The 15,445-nt window shown below is 38.3% G+C and overlaps 1 protein-coding gene across 7 annotated transcripts in view; it reads left to right on the top strand.

Moving 5' to 3' along the window:
- Nucleotides 1-15,445, top strand: part of Gria3 (glutamate ionotropic receptor AMPA type subunit 3) — a 274,362-nt gene that overhangs the window by 218,450 nt on the left and 40,467 nt on the right. For all 7 annotated transcript variants that reach the window (XR_003735837.2, XM_028881611.2, XM_028881610.2 and 4 more), the window contains one exon: nt 1,446-1,644. Coding sequence is in view for 6 of the 7 variants with exons in the window: in XM_028881611.2 (XP_028737444.1) it covers nt 1,446-1,644 (199 nt within the window). In the remaining variant the exon portion in view is untranslated. The remainder of the gene's footprint in view (nt 1-1,445; nt 1,645-15,445) is intronic.

The raw sequence follows: 15,445 nt of genomic DNA on the forward strand, positions 1-15,445 counted from the left end.
AGAGAGCAGTGGTCCCAGCCTTCCTAATGCTGCAGCGACCTTTTAATATAGTTCCTCATGTTGTGGTAAGCCCCAACCATAAAACTATTTTCATTGCTACTTTATAACTGTAATTTTGCTACCGCTATGAATTGTAAGGTAAATATCTGATATGTGACCCCTATGAAAGGGTCATTCCACCCACAAGGGGGTTTGCAAACCACAGGTTGAGAACTGCTGACATGGAGGGTAGTTTCAACAGTAAGAAATCTACGATAGGATGGAAGGATGGGTTTCTTTGTCTTAGGATTTCAGAAGAGGGAAGCAGCCCTTTAATACCTCTCAAACCATAGCATGCAGGGAGTTTCCACACTTAGGCCTGTCTCTGGTGGCTGAGACTCCATGAGTGAAGGGGAACTGTTTTGATCTCCTCATTCTCATTAACCATTTATGTGGAGATGAGAAGAAACAGTAGCATTTGGTACCATGCCTCATGGGTGACGAACTCTACAAACCAACTGTGTCAACATTCATTTATGGAACTCAAACTAACAGTGCTCATTTGCCACTCTCTTCCCATTTCTCTTCCAATAAGAAAAGATTCGGGGATCCTGTCTTTTGCATGATATTACTATATGTCACTTGATCCCTAAATTGCCTACAAGTATAATCACTTGGGCAATATTAGAAGTGCAGATATCTAGGTTATCACCACCCAAGCTTTGATTTCATTGATCTTGAATAGACCACAGTGTTTAGTCTTCTATATGTGTGCCCAGAAAAGGTCATAGAAAGCAAGCATGCCTTGTCAAATTATAAATGAGAAGTGGTGAGAGAGGTATTTTATGTAATTGAAAGGTTAGATTTTAAATCTGTGCTAGCTTTGAATCACTGAAACAAAGTACCAACTGCAAGGAGGAAACATCTACTTTGGCTCATGATCTCAGAATTTTTTAGCCCATAAGTACTTGGCCCCTTTGCTTTGAGCATCTGGTGAGGCAATACGTTATGACAGGAGCATGTGGCTGGTGAGACCTGTTTACTTCCTGGTGGCTAAGAATCAAGAGAGAAGAGAGAGACTAGGTCCTAGCAATCCATTCAAGGGCATTATATCCTGTGACCTAACTTTCTCCAGCCAAGTCCCACCTCTTAAAAGAACCAATAGCACAACACACAGACTAGCAGCCAAACTTTCAGCATATGACTGTTTGGAAGACATTCGAGATCCAACCTAGAAAAAACTTGAAGAGGCCCAAAGATGTGTTTGCACATGTCATCATCATATGCCATCATGACATGGTGTTGTCAACATGTGAGTTTGATGTTTTGATTTCATTGTGTCATCAACTCCCCTCCTTTATTACCTATAATCAAATCACTCTTCTTTCTATAAATAAAAACAATTACTTTTTAAAACTGAGATCTGGGCCCTCTGGGTCTGGACTTGTTTCTGCTTTGTTTTGTAGGTCACTTTCTGGGCGCATTGTTGGAGGGGTTTGGTGGTTCTTCACCCTGATCATAATTTCTTCCTACACTGCAAACCTTGCTGCTTTCCTGACTGTGGAGAGGATGGTGTCCCCCATTGAGAGTGCTGAAGATTTAGCCAAGCAGACTGAAATTGCATATGGGACCCTGGACTCTGGTTCAACAAAAGAATTTTTCAGAGTAAGTGCTTTGCCGTTAATTCAGCCTGCTGGTTGACATTTTAGTTTCACAAAGACTACTCTGCAGTACTTTTAAGTGAGGCTTATAGGAAAATGGAAATTTTATCAAAGGACAGTGTCTTAAATACTGCTTTGCTCGTTGTAACCAGACCCATTGTCTGTCAGAACTAAGAATCATGGGAGACATAGCAGGTGACATGTTGAGAACACTGAATTTGAACTCCTAGGTTTGAATCTCAACCCTGCTATGAAGTGAGTATTTGTCCTTGGGCAACTTACTTAACTTCCATAGGCTTTTGTCCTCTTACTTAAGTAATTAGGGTATTGAACGAAATAATACCTCTTCTTTCTAGCTTTTATAAAAGCAGTGATTTTTTTTGTCTCAGTGGTTCACACAAGTTAGATAATTAACTCTAAGACTCTGACAAGTGATGGACTAGGAGAAATTATATATTCTATTTTAGACTTGGTTCTCTGTTGAAATGTATTATAATCGTTTCAAGTATATACATGATGATAATGCTGTTTTCAAGGCACTTTATAATTGTTTTCATTTCTTGAATACATTTATTTCCTCTGCACCCTAAAGGCCAATTCTTATTGAGGAAAGAGCAAGTTATTCATGAGCAAAAGTTAGTAAAGCTATGTAAACTGCGCTGCCATTAAGAACTCAAATTTTTGGTTGCACCAGCAAGAAAAAGGGGCCTAGTTTAAACTATAAAATGAGTCAATACTGCCACTGCCTTCTACTAAAACCACTATTAGTGGTTGTAGCAATAATCCAAATGCCACTTTAGTGTAGACAGGAAAACTGCTGTCACTTTCTCTCCTAGCAATAAACAAGTTACTGGGTGGCAGGTATAATTACTGGCTTTTCCTCACAGGTCCAGAGTAAACAGATGTCTCTAAGATGACTTGTTTTAATAAATCAGTAAGCAATATATTTCTATGTGCGTTGTCATGAGATTTCATGGAAAACTAGGAGGTGTGTGTTTCTTAACATTATAGCAATTAACTAAAAACCTGTTTTCACTCCTTGAAGGAGAGGAGAATATTTCTGGGAACCTTATAAGAATTCTCAGTGTCTTGGGATATCCATATCTCACTTTGACCACCTGTTTACAGAGTAGACAGACTATTATGCCCAACTAAGGTAGTAGTGTCAAAATGACATTTAAGACCCATTGAAACTGATTTGCCTTGGCTTTCCCTTCTATGGCAGTCCCAGAAGCTTATTTAGTAACAGTCCCTTACCCCATGAAATTAGTCACATGTGTCAGGGCTGGAAGCCAGGGATTTCCATCTGTTGGGTACTCAACACATAATCAGCTCCATGGAAATCTGGTTTGGTATCAACCTTCAACAGAGCTTATGTTCATGATCCCAATAGGTATCTACTTGCTATATGAATTAATTGACCACTTAGGATATTAAAAATAAACCAACAAACAAACTAGGACCCTGTGATAAAAGGTATTTGTTCTACAAGGAAAGCATTTTTCCTTGACAATGATACAAGGTTAGGGAGATATGTGTTAAATGGTAATCAATACATGACATCAATTCCCATTAAGCTTTCAAAATCCATCCATCCATACTGTAGGCAAAGGGAACACTGTTGAAGAGATTTGTTAGCAGGCAAGCTTGAAAATGTGGCCATATAATCACTGTGCTCAGGCCTCATCCCCTATGTGCTTGGTGCCTGTATCTACTGATCCGTGTGATGATGGTTTCATTAAAGAGAATCACCCTACAGCAGACAATCTGAATCAACATTCAGTTCTGAACAAAGTTACTGTCCCATTTTAATTGGTTTGTGGGTTCTAATTTCACAAACTCCTGTGACCTTTGCAGCCAATGAGTAATTCCCATGGAAATGGAGCTGTTTTGAAAATCTGATTAGAAGCAGGCAGATGTAACAAAGTGCAAATCATTTCTTATCCCCTGAATGACACTTTTTCTTTTTCCCCAAATGGTCACTAGTGACAGCATTAGGACTCTGTAAGGTGGTTCAGAAAAGCATATAAAAGTTGGTGATCTATGAGTGAAACCAAGCAGTGTAGAAAAGTTGACATTTTAAGGCTGCTTTTACTGAAAACATTCTACAAATTTAACAAAGAGAATACTGGGTATTCATACAATACATGAACCCAGCCTACTAATCTCCAAGCCACTTTTCCTCACTATGTTCTCCGCACCACCCCTCAGTGCAGAATATCCCACTTGCCCTCAATGTAGCAGCAGACCCAAGCTGCAAGAACAAGGACTTGATGGCCATAGTCATATCCCTTCAACTTCAGCCCCAGTGATCTCAAGGTATCAAGGATATTTTAGGAACAGCCCAAACATTAAAAAAAATGGAGAGCTCTTGTAGCATGCCTTCTGGATTTTAGACAATAAAACAAGACCACACACAGCATTAACAAACATAACATGAGCTCATTTCTTTCCCCTTTTACACCATACTAAAACCACAGAGACCACCTAGTAATAACATAAAACAGCCTAGGGCCAGCCCTTTAGATCTTCTAGTATGAGAAAGAAATAAATAAAATCAAATTCTCTTCCAATTGCCCTGTAGACACTTTTTTAAACTCATCCTAGGTAAGGCTGTCATTAAAATGATGGCAGTTTTAAGTGATCCCTTTGTTTGTTTCATTTTCTAAGCTTTCCCTAGCTGTCATTTTACATGCACATAAAGTCACTGAAACAGTGGGGCCTGCCCCATCAGGAAAGGCAGGGAGGAACTGAGCAAAAGGCATGCAGGTGGAAGAGACATCTGGAATATTACCATCAGCCCTCTGGACTTGAAAATTGATTTCCTTAGACAGCAGCTTCCAAGCAGAGGTAGAGGCATACATGCTAAAAACCAAGCTGACAGCTTTTATTGTCACAGGCCAGAGAAATGCCACTATGGTTTGGGAAGCTACACCAAAACAATCATTCTCCGCTGGTTTCTGGAAATTCAACCTGATACAAATATGTATTAAGAAGTAGTACTGTGAGGAAAAAGCAACTCTAAAATCCTCTCTGCCTTCAGACCTCCTTAAAATCCCTTTTCAAAGGCTTGGCAACTTTGCCATTAGTACAGATTCAGGGCTCAGAGGTGGGATATTAAGTGAAATGTTTAAGAAAGTGGATGTAGGAGCTGAGAAGATGGCTCAGTCAGTGAAGTGTTTGCTATGTGAGCATGAGGACCTGAGTTAGTTTTCCAGCACCCACATAAAAAGCCAGATGTGGTAGTATGCACCTGTAATCCCAGCACTGTGGAGGTAGAGACAGACAGAGGGATGTAGGAGCTCCCTATCCAGCCAGCCTAGACAATCATTGAGCTCCAAGTACAATGAATGACTGTCTCCCAAAAGTTAGGTGGAGAGCACTTAAAGAAGACACTCAGTGTTAACCTCTGGCCTACACATACACACACACACACACACACACACACACACACTCATGCACTTGAAAATGCACACAGCACACACACAGACACAGACACACACACACACACACACACACACACACAAAAGTAAACATAAAAGGAGAGGAGTGCAAGAAGTGGAGACTTTCCTTTGTGCCCTTAGATAAACAAAATATCTGACTTTTATTAGGAAACCATTGAGGTCACCTTCTTTGCTTTGAGTAGAACACATTGTAAGCCAAACAAAACAACACACAAACACATTTTCACTTGGACCACACATTTCTTTAGTATCTGTTGATTATCTACAAAGTGACTTTTTAAGTACATGAATAAAAGAGAAAATTCCTTCTACAAGTACACCTATGCCAACTATGTTGACATTTTGAGATGATCGAGAAAATGTTCCATTAATCTCCCTTATGTCTCCTACATTTCCTAATGTTACTTAGCACACCAAACTATAAAAACATTTTTGTTAAAATTTTTGTCACTTAATACTATGATGCAATTGAAATTGTGACACAATATATCTGGGTAGGTTCAAGCAAAAGTCATTAGTTTGAAAACACAAGCTGGGCTTGGTAGCATATACCTGACATCCCAGTGTTCAAGAGGCCAGGACAAAAGGATTACTGGTTTAAAACCATCCTAAACAACAAAGCTACCTAAAGGTCAAACTGGGCTACACAGTGAGATATTGCCTCAAAAAAAAATGATGTGGCTAATGTTTGAGGATACAGTCATGACAGATACAAGAAAACACATCTCAAAAACAGAAAGAGATAAGTTGACACTAAATGATGGCAGGTTGGAGACATAAGCTATACATACTATGTGGTAGTTTTAAAAAATAAAAAAAATAGTCTTTCAATTTTTATGTGGATGTTTTAACATCTTACCCATAAAATGTCTTACTTTCTTTCATATACTACATTAGATAGCAAAGGCCATAAATCAACCTTATAGGTCAAGACTGGAGATAGAGTGACAGCCACAAGGTGAGGATGCCGAGGTCTCAAAAATGAGATAAATATGTTGAGATAGCTGTAGGCTTTTCCCATCCCTTAGCACCCAGATATTCACTTAGTGAGCTTCTTTGCAGGCAAGGAGCAGGCTGGGCAGAAAGACCAACCTCCAAAGAAGTAGAGATTGACCTAACAACTTAAGTATACAACTCAAATCATATCTATAACTATCTTTGAGAGACAGGGGAAAATGAGTCATAGAAGACAAGCTAATAATAATAATATAGATTGCATTATTTATTCATCATTCTTTCAGTAATTCACCTTTTGAAATGTTCATTGACACAAGCTCCATGCTAAGCACCAAGGGGCTATACATCTATGTAGACAAAAATTAAAATCCATCTTTTTGTCATATTACTTGAAAATATACAGATAGCATTCTCCATCATCATTGAAGGTTATTTGGAGGATAGACTGCCTTACATATAGATATCTGAGATAATTATCTGAGTAGATGATTATCTCTTCAGTGAAGTTGATTGCTATTTATTTTTCCATCTCCCCAGCACGAGGTAACCTATGCATATGCTCCACGGTAACTATAAACAGGGTTACTGCTTCTCCATAGAATAAAAAGCCTTTATCCTCCAGGAACTAATAATCTATCTATCAACTTTTAAATGGTCTATCAACTTCCAAAACACAATGGTATATTACCATGTTCCATCCACACATCAGTCCTACAATGTAATCAGAACAAGAGACAGCTGAGGTATGATGGTGTTGTGACTTGCTGAATGACACCCAGCTAATGAACAACAGCTGGAACTCGAACCCTAGTATTCTAAGTCCTCATTAAGTTCTGATGTATTTTCACGAAGCAGCCTTTACTGAGCACCTGCCCACACATCTGTATCATCTCCTGGTTGATCTCTGTTTTCACTGCCTTTGGTAGAGGAATCTTAGCCTGCTGTAGCGGCACATGCCTACAATACCAGCACTTGGGAGGCTTGTGTAGAAAAGCCACAAATTTGAGGCCAGACTGGATTATATATAAGACCCTGTGTCAAAACTAAAAGTGAAAAAAGAAAACCTATATTTAAAGAAGATTGTTTTTCCATGCTCTGACAACTTCAAACTGATCCAAATAAGGAGGCAAAGGAAGGGAAGACATTTATAAAACTCAAAGGAATGTTGTAGGCACAATAAATTCCTACCATTACATGATTTGTTACACTTTCTGACATGCTAAGGCTTACATCATGCATGGTGAATAAAACAGAAAGGAAGAACAGAATGGAATAGTTCTAAGTTCTATACACACCAATGACTTTCCTATTTTTTCTTGAAAGGGGGATATTGCTCTATTTCTCCTCAACTCTCAAGTTTGTTAGTGTTGCTAGACTCTGCTCTACTTTCCTCATGGGGTAGGTGAAAGAGTAATATCACCAAACATGCTTTAAAACTATGAAGGGTTCTATAAATCCCAGAACATATTAAGAGAAGTCCCCAGAAATAGAAAAATTAAAATAAAGTCATTCCAGAAAAGGCTCTATACAGATCTGAAGTGTGTTTTTGAAAAATCAAATAAGAAATCTTCTGCTGCTTTCTTAGTGGAAGAGATGTAGTTTTTCTTCCTAGTCTTGTGAGGTTTGGGGGTGCTCATTTGTATCCTCTCCCCATCCTCCTTGTCCCACTCCTACTTCTAATTATAAATTAATACTGAATTCATCTGCTAGGCAGTCCACCATTAGCCATTCCTTTGTGGCCCACAGATTCGACAACTTCAACATGCACGATTTAGAGCTGCCCTTGAAGACCACCTAGAAATTTCAGGTGCTTTCAAGGTGGCATGCAGGCCATCTGCCCAAAGTACCCAACCATATGGATGTTATTAGCCTATCTCTGTTCATCCTCCCAGGTAACCTACTTGCTTACGAGAGCATTTCACAGCCCAGAAAGCCTAAGGGGGTTAGATCTCAGTTCTCCTTGAAGCTGCCAACTCTCTCTGACAACATCAGGGTAATTAACATTACACAGGACTCCCAGACTTTGTAAGAACTCTGAAAGTCTCTTCCCTAGAAATCATCTCAGGAGCTCACTTTCCGTTTTCCCTCTGACAAAGTCAAATCATCTGATAGCCTTCCAGTTAAGGGAAAGAGGACCCATCTGTTCAATTAGGCTTTCCTTGGGTTCACCTGCCAAACTTACACAAATTCATTATTTATAATTATTCCTCATCACCATGCAAGACGCTAAAAACTTGACTGTAAGATTCAACATGTCAGTATACTCAACCTGTAAGAACAATGAACTTGGATGCTTACTTGTATTCCACTTTTTAAAAAATGGAAAAATCACAAATGAAACTTTCAGTTGGATTTTTTCTCCTCAAAACAAGCATGTGATAGTCTATGGCCATATTTATTTCATTCTTCCACATCCTCTATATTTTACCAAGAGTAAATAAATACTAAGTATCTACTATATCAATGTGTATAAGAATGTGACCAAATCCCTGCCTTCAAGAAACATGCATTCTGTTGGATAGAGAGAAACAATGAACATGTGATGAAGCACATATATAGAAAAATATGAAGGACTGCTAAGAGCTCCAAGATACAATGGAGAATGACTTGTGATTAGATAGGACTATTTCAATTGGGAGCTTGAGGGAGGGAGGACTCAGACGAAGTCTCTCTAGGGAGATAACATTTAATTTAAGAAGAAAAGTCATGTGAAAATCTGACATGTGAGGATTCAGAGAGAGAGAGAGAGAGAGAGAGAGAGAGAGAGAGAGAGAGAGAGAGAGAGACAGAGAGAGAGAGAGAGAGAGAGAGAGAGAGAGAGACAGAGAGAGAGAGAGAGAGACAGAGAGAGAGAACTCACCATCATCCCACCTAGAAAGAAACAGGAACAATCCCAGAATGCTCTGGAACAGGAAGAAAATCACTGTGTCCCCTGTCTAGAGACCAGTAAGTGATAAACAGAGCTGGACTCTACAAGTGGTAGCTCAAGTATTAAAATATAGTTAGAATCTCTGGCCAAAAGAAATGTCTTTTCAAATGAAAAGGGACACAGTGAGGAATTACACCAGCAGCTTTGAATTCTTAGTCATTACCCAAGCTCTCTCCTATGATTGCATCACCCTTCCTTGTCCTTGTCCTTCTGTGTACCTTTTTGATGAGACAGTTCTACTGTGTTACAATTTCAAGGAGCTCCATAGCTCTAAGATTGAAACTCAGACAGTGGTATTTATGTAGGCATGAGCCAGATCACCTGGAAAAGCTCAAAATCCAGAGGAAGTCAGTGAGCTCAGGAATATGAACAGAACTTAAAAGCAGTACAGAAGGGAAAGCTGGAATCAAAGCCCAGAATCCCCTGCCCTCTAGCCAAAAGCACTGTCTTAATATACCATTTCCTATCTCTTACTCTCCTTTGCTTTGCCTATTTATGGAAATGTCTACACACACACACACACACACACACACACACACACACACACACACACACTTTTTATCTGACCATATTTAAGTATGAAGCCTCCCATGAGGGAGTGAATTTGACCAATGAGGGGACTGTGACCTGAAGCCTACCTTTACTAAGGAGGGTTAGTGTGATGCATCTTTCTGAAAAACAGTAATTGGATCAACAGCAGGTTTTTAAGCCTTAAGTGAAGCAATGAGCTCTCTGTAGTCTTTCCACCTTCTCTCCACCTTCTGCACTGTTGTAGCCATTGTAAGGGTATTGAGTAAATAGAAGTACAACTGTTGTCATCAAAATCTCCCATCCATAGAGTGGCCATGAAGTGTCTATTTAATATAGGCAGCAGGGTGATGGTCGACTTCCAGTTCATGAGCAGCCCAGAGGCCGGGTATCCTAGCCTTCATCTACAGCTGTAGCCACAGGCAGTTGATAAATTTTCTACTCTGTGTAGGTTTTGTGGATTAACTGAGTGTGGACATCACTAACGTCCCTACAAGGTTAAGTCACAACTCTTAACGAGTTACACAGAGTGTTCCTCCACAAATCATTCGTATCTCCAGTGAAAACTTAAAAAAAAAAAAAAGCCTGTTTCTTCCTTGTAGCTTTCTTTTGGTTATCATCATCACCTGAAGAAAAAGCTGTGGGTACAGAAAAGAGACTTCTACCATAGCTGGAGACTAATTTTCTCTCTTTCATAGAGACCAGATCAGTTTTTGTAAGGCTGGTCCAGTTTTTTCCACATTTTGTTCCACTGGGATTCTTCTTGTTACCATGGATACCTCTTTCTGCCCTTGGCACTTTGGGGATGCAGCAGAGCATCCATTATATCAAGACCCCCCACCTTGAATCACTTTGTACTGGCTTTTTTTTCTTCCCAGGCAATTTCTGGGCCTGCCCTTCTGCCAACTTAAAGATTAACGAGGACTAGTTAAAACATTAATGTTTTGACTTCCTTCCAAATCTTTACCTATACAGCATAACTTGAACTCTACTAAGTAGTCCATCTACCAGAAAATTCACAACAAATAAAAGAAATTCATGGAAATTATTTATATTGGAAACATATTCTTTCCTGGATAACAGAAATCCCTAAATGCATTTTGCTGTTTAGAGATCATTAACTACTTGTCAGAGAAATCTAGACAAGAGAATTTTCAGAAATAAGCATAGAACAGCCCATGCACTGGTTGAGAAATAAAATTTGATTTTCAAAAAATGACTCTGCTGTATGACAACTTTTTCTAGGAATTTATGTTACATAATATAAGGCATCCTCTTATCTAGGTGGAGCAGCACAAACCAGGAAAAGAAGAGTTCAAAGATGTATTGATCATACTTATATTGGCATGGTTGTGTTATTCCGGCAGTCTAAAAGTTAATCCTAGAGGCTCCTTTATTACACACAGGTCATGTGTTTCAATACTTTTGGGTCCATGCCTTACTATATATGCAGCAGATACCATCATGGTGCTAACACTGAAACAATGAGAGACTTAACAATTCCACATTCCTTGATTTTGTTTAAATTTGTAACCTTAATGTTACATTAATAATGACCTGTTTTGCATATCTGTTTGATTGTACCGTCTTAAGGATTCATTTAAACCTGGGGAGGACAGCATGACTCCTACCTGCCTCTCATTAATAACATACTTTTCAGCAACTAGATAATGAATGGGTTGGATATAAATCAGTCGAAATGCAGATTGTCATTAGGTGGAAAAAGGAGAAGCAATCTCCAAGTAATTTTGAGACTGAAGGGACAGAAAACTACACATCTTAGAGAGAGATGACTACATAGGAAGGCTTGGAATTAAATATTCTGCTGTCTTTACATGTCAGACAGTGAAAGAAAAGTTATCCTAGTAGAAATTAACTTTTGCAAATGACTTTGAATTTGGGGGAATTAATGGAAACAAGTATTTTAATCACAGGGAAGAAAACAGCCTGACTCTTGGCCGCAGATTATCCTAATGGCTGAGATAGGGCTGTATATGCAGTTCTTAACTGTGTTGACTTTATTGTAGAGACACACTTGGTAGGGATATGCAATGAAGATAGTGATCAGTAATTCCAGCTGATAAAAGTCTGCAACTGGTTGATCAGAGTCAGTATTGAAGGCAAGCAGAACCATCTTAAAGGAGAAATACATAAAATGTATTATTGGCCCACCCCACTCTTCTGCAATACCAACAGATAATAACACTCGGGCTCCGGATTTAGAGGGCATGCTTTTCAAGTTACTGTATTTCTTTAGTGATAAGTTGCTGGCACAAAAATGAGGATTTAAGGGAAATGCATTTCAAAGCAATGACTGCCAATAAATTATCCCACAGGCCCCAAGTTTCTCAGGAAATAGCAAATACATGAAATTTGGAAATACAATCCTAGCTTTCAATTTCCTTTTATTTGTCTAAGTCCTTTAAAATTCAACATGGCTTTTTCCTGCATTTTGACTACAGATCTTTACTGGGAAAAAAAAAGATGATATCCAAGTCTACCTGAAATTCAAGTCAAATGAAATAATAGTGTGATCTGGTTTTCTGTAAAAGGTTTCAGATTATGAATTTTTTATTCTTTTAGAATTTAATATAGTACATTTTTATCATATACTTTCCTATCCACCAACTCTTCCCAGATCCTCCTACCCAACAAACTTCATGTTCTTTTCCTCTTAAAGAAAAGAAAAATGCTACTAAAAATGTGGAGTCCAATTTGTTAGCTAACTACTCAGGAGCATGAGGCCTGCCTGGAGTGGTCGATATACCCAGTGTCCATTAAAAAGTGGTTTTCTGTCTTCCAGCAGCTGTCCATTGCAAATAACTTATTGGCTATGGGAGAACTCTGTGCCTACTTCCATTTTGTTGTGCAGGGATTTTGTCTGGCTTGAACATGTGAAGCTCTTGTCATGGGCTCTGTGAGTTCACACATGCATCAGCCCTGTTGTGTCTGGAAGATGCCATTTCCTTGAAATCGTCCACCACCTCAAGCTCTTACAATCTCTCCAACCCACCTTCCACATAGATCCCAGACCTGGGCAGAGGGCTAAGCACTCTAAAGCCATTCACTCTCTGCACGTTTCAGACTCTGGTTTTATTTCTGCTCAACAGTAGCAGAAAAGTGAGCAGGGCTGAATGTAAAGCAATCTAGTTTTCTAGTTGAATCTCTAAACAAAAAAACAACTTGGCTTTAGCTCACAATTCTGTTTCCTGTTTTGCTCTTGTTATTTGTTCCCTAAAGAGGTTTAACTTATAAATCTGCAATTTATCGGCATTTGTTTTAGTTTGGGGCTTTTGAAATAACTTGGTCCAAGTACCTGGTGACTGTATGACAGCAACCAAGCCAAATGGCTTTGACATTCCACTTGCCTGATTCCCAGAGAATTATCACCATAGAAAATGTTAGTCCTGTTTTCCTAGGTGACTAGAGGCAAATGTGTAGCAGTGACCTTAACACAAATGTAACATAGGGTGAAAACAGTGGGTAGAAGCACCTGCAGGCACTTGACAGTCACTGAAAATTTTAGAAGAAAGTATCTCTGAAGCTCTACCACTTTCAATTTTGATCTTACACAACATCACAACCTATCTGGCAGAGCAGATACAGGAAAGAATTCTTGAAAAAATAATGGGGGATTTTTGAGTATTGCTGCTTGGCTGCTCATCCTAGTTAGAATTATTCCCTTGGGAAGGAGACTTGAAGAGACACAGTCCAAACAACTTAACGTAACAACTTCTAGAACCAGAGAAAGAGCATCAAGCTGGGTGAAAATTTAAATAGCATTCTCAGTTTTTTTCTAACAAGCATTTTCTTTTGTAATAATCTGTTCCTTTGAAGGAAATTGTAGTTCTTGGATAGATGTAATGAGAATATTCTTTCATAGTACACCTAGACATGGGAGGCCATTTATTTTCAATTTTACACAAATAGGTTAAGTTTAAAAGAAATAGTCTCAGCATGTGTATGAGGAATTTTTACTGGTGTAAATAACACAGCTTAGCTTTCTCTAGAGAGGCTTCCCATAAACATAGACTGGCTAAGCAAATCCAGAGTAACAAATAAGCAAGAGTTATGTTTCTCCATTTGATGCAGTCATTGCCTCCATCAACAGGAAAAAGCAGGAAAATGTTATAAAGTAGACAAAAGCAGTTCTTTGTGTCTTCTTGCTGCAATTCTAAGACTTAACTACTTGTAACTATTAATTCTTCAGTAGTTCTAGCTACATTTCAAGGAGACATGTATAGATAGAAACTAGCACAATGGACAACACAGCTATAGGGAGATCAGTTGCATTACACATTTATTGATTGTTTTAGCTTCTTGAGTATAAGGACCACAACTTATACACCATCGTTGCCTACTGTGTCCAGCACAGTGTCTGATGCAACTATTAAATGGTGTTTTCTATGATTTCATGATTTATGCTAAATTTGTTATTGGCAGTCTTTTATTTCATCATCTCAATAATACTGTGAGACAGGTCCTATTATTATTTTCCGTTTTCAGATAAGAACCCTGAGGCTTAGAGAAGTTAACTGATTTGTCTAACATCATATAGCTAATAGGTACCCTAGCCAACTCTGTGTAACATCAAGACCAATAAATAAGCTACCTTGCCATAGACCAAAGTAGCTTATTTATTAGCCAATGAGAGCAACACATATTCACAGCATACAGAAAGACATCGTATAGCACTTCCCCTTTTCTATCTAATCAAACAGGAAGGTTTTAACTTTATCATAGTAAAATTATATATAACAAAACAGTAATCAAGCAAGAATTACAGTTATAATATCTAGTCTATTTGTATTTGACAAAATTAAAGAAAATGCTCTATCATCTATCCTATTTTTATGAGTCTAAAGTTTCATATCTAATTTATCTCTTATCATAACCAAGGAAAACTATAACTATCTAGTCTTCAACTCCATCAATGACCACAGAAGGATATAATATTATCTAAGTAAACAGGAAGTGCATTGTAAGAAGCTTCCAAAACTCTAGAAATGACAAAAGACATCTAGTTGCCTGGACAGTGACCCAAAGTTCATCTGCAACATTGGGCATTCATCTTCAGCCCATAGGCCAGTCGCTTCTCCTTGTGTCCTGCGGAATGTCTGTTAGTCTCCTCTGCAAAGCAGGAAACTGGAGGACCATCTCGCCTTGCAAAGCTCAGTGGTCACCTTCCTATGGGTCCTGCATGTCCAAGTTACATAGCATCCTGTCAAGCAGTCGAGGCAAGGGCACTTTTTTGACTAGTGGTTGACTTTTGCCACAAAGAAAGCAAATTCCATAATGAGTTTCTTCAATGCCCATCCCCCTCTTTGAAGTAAATTGGTGCTGCCAGAAGCAGACGTGTCTCATTGTCCAGCAAAGTCTAAGTTCTTAAAACATTTTAAATGTCATATTCTGTAGGTCTTTGAAGTGTTTGAAGATTGCCTACCTAATTGAAATATATCTATGTATACCTAGAAAACTTAACTAACATGACTATAAGTTTGATTATCATCGATGACTAATTATTCTATATTATTTCATTATATTACAATTTTAAATGAGTTGTATAAACATAATATCTTAAACACGAGTGTATATATATATATATATACACACATATATATATATATACAGTAAAACAAAATTAACTTTAAATTTGTATCAATAAACCAAAATCCATACTAATATAAAATATGTAAGAATAATAGTTGGTGTTTTTTGGATTAAAGTAGATTCAAAAATCTACCCTTTTATCCTATCATTTCTATATCATAAAATTCCATATCATATCCCCCTTTCTTCTTTTAGAAAGACATTGACTATGATCAATAACAATTTGTAACCAATCCCCTAAACAAAGACAAACATCCATAATCCATTTTGGGGCAATGTGGGCATAGTGTTCTAGGCTACTTCCTGCTGGTTGGGGA

The sequence above is a fragment of the Peromyscus leucopus genome, chromosome X (genome assembly GCF_004664715.2).
Source record: "Peromyscus leucopus breed LL Stock chromosome X, UCI_PerLeu_2.1, whole genome shotgun sequence".
Classification (NCBI taxonomy): domain Eukaryota; kingdom Metazoa; phylum Chordata; class Mammalia; order Rodentia; family Cricetidae; genus Peromyscus; species Peromyscus leucopus.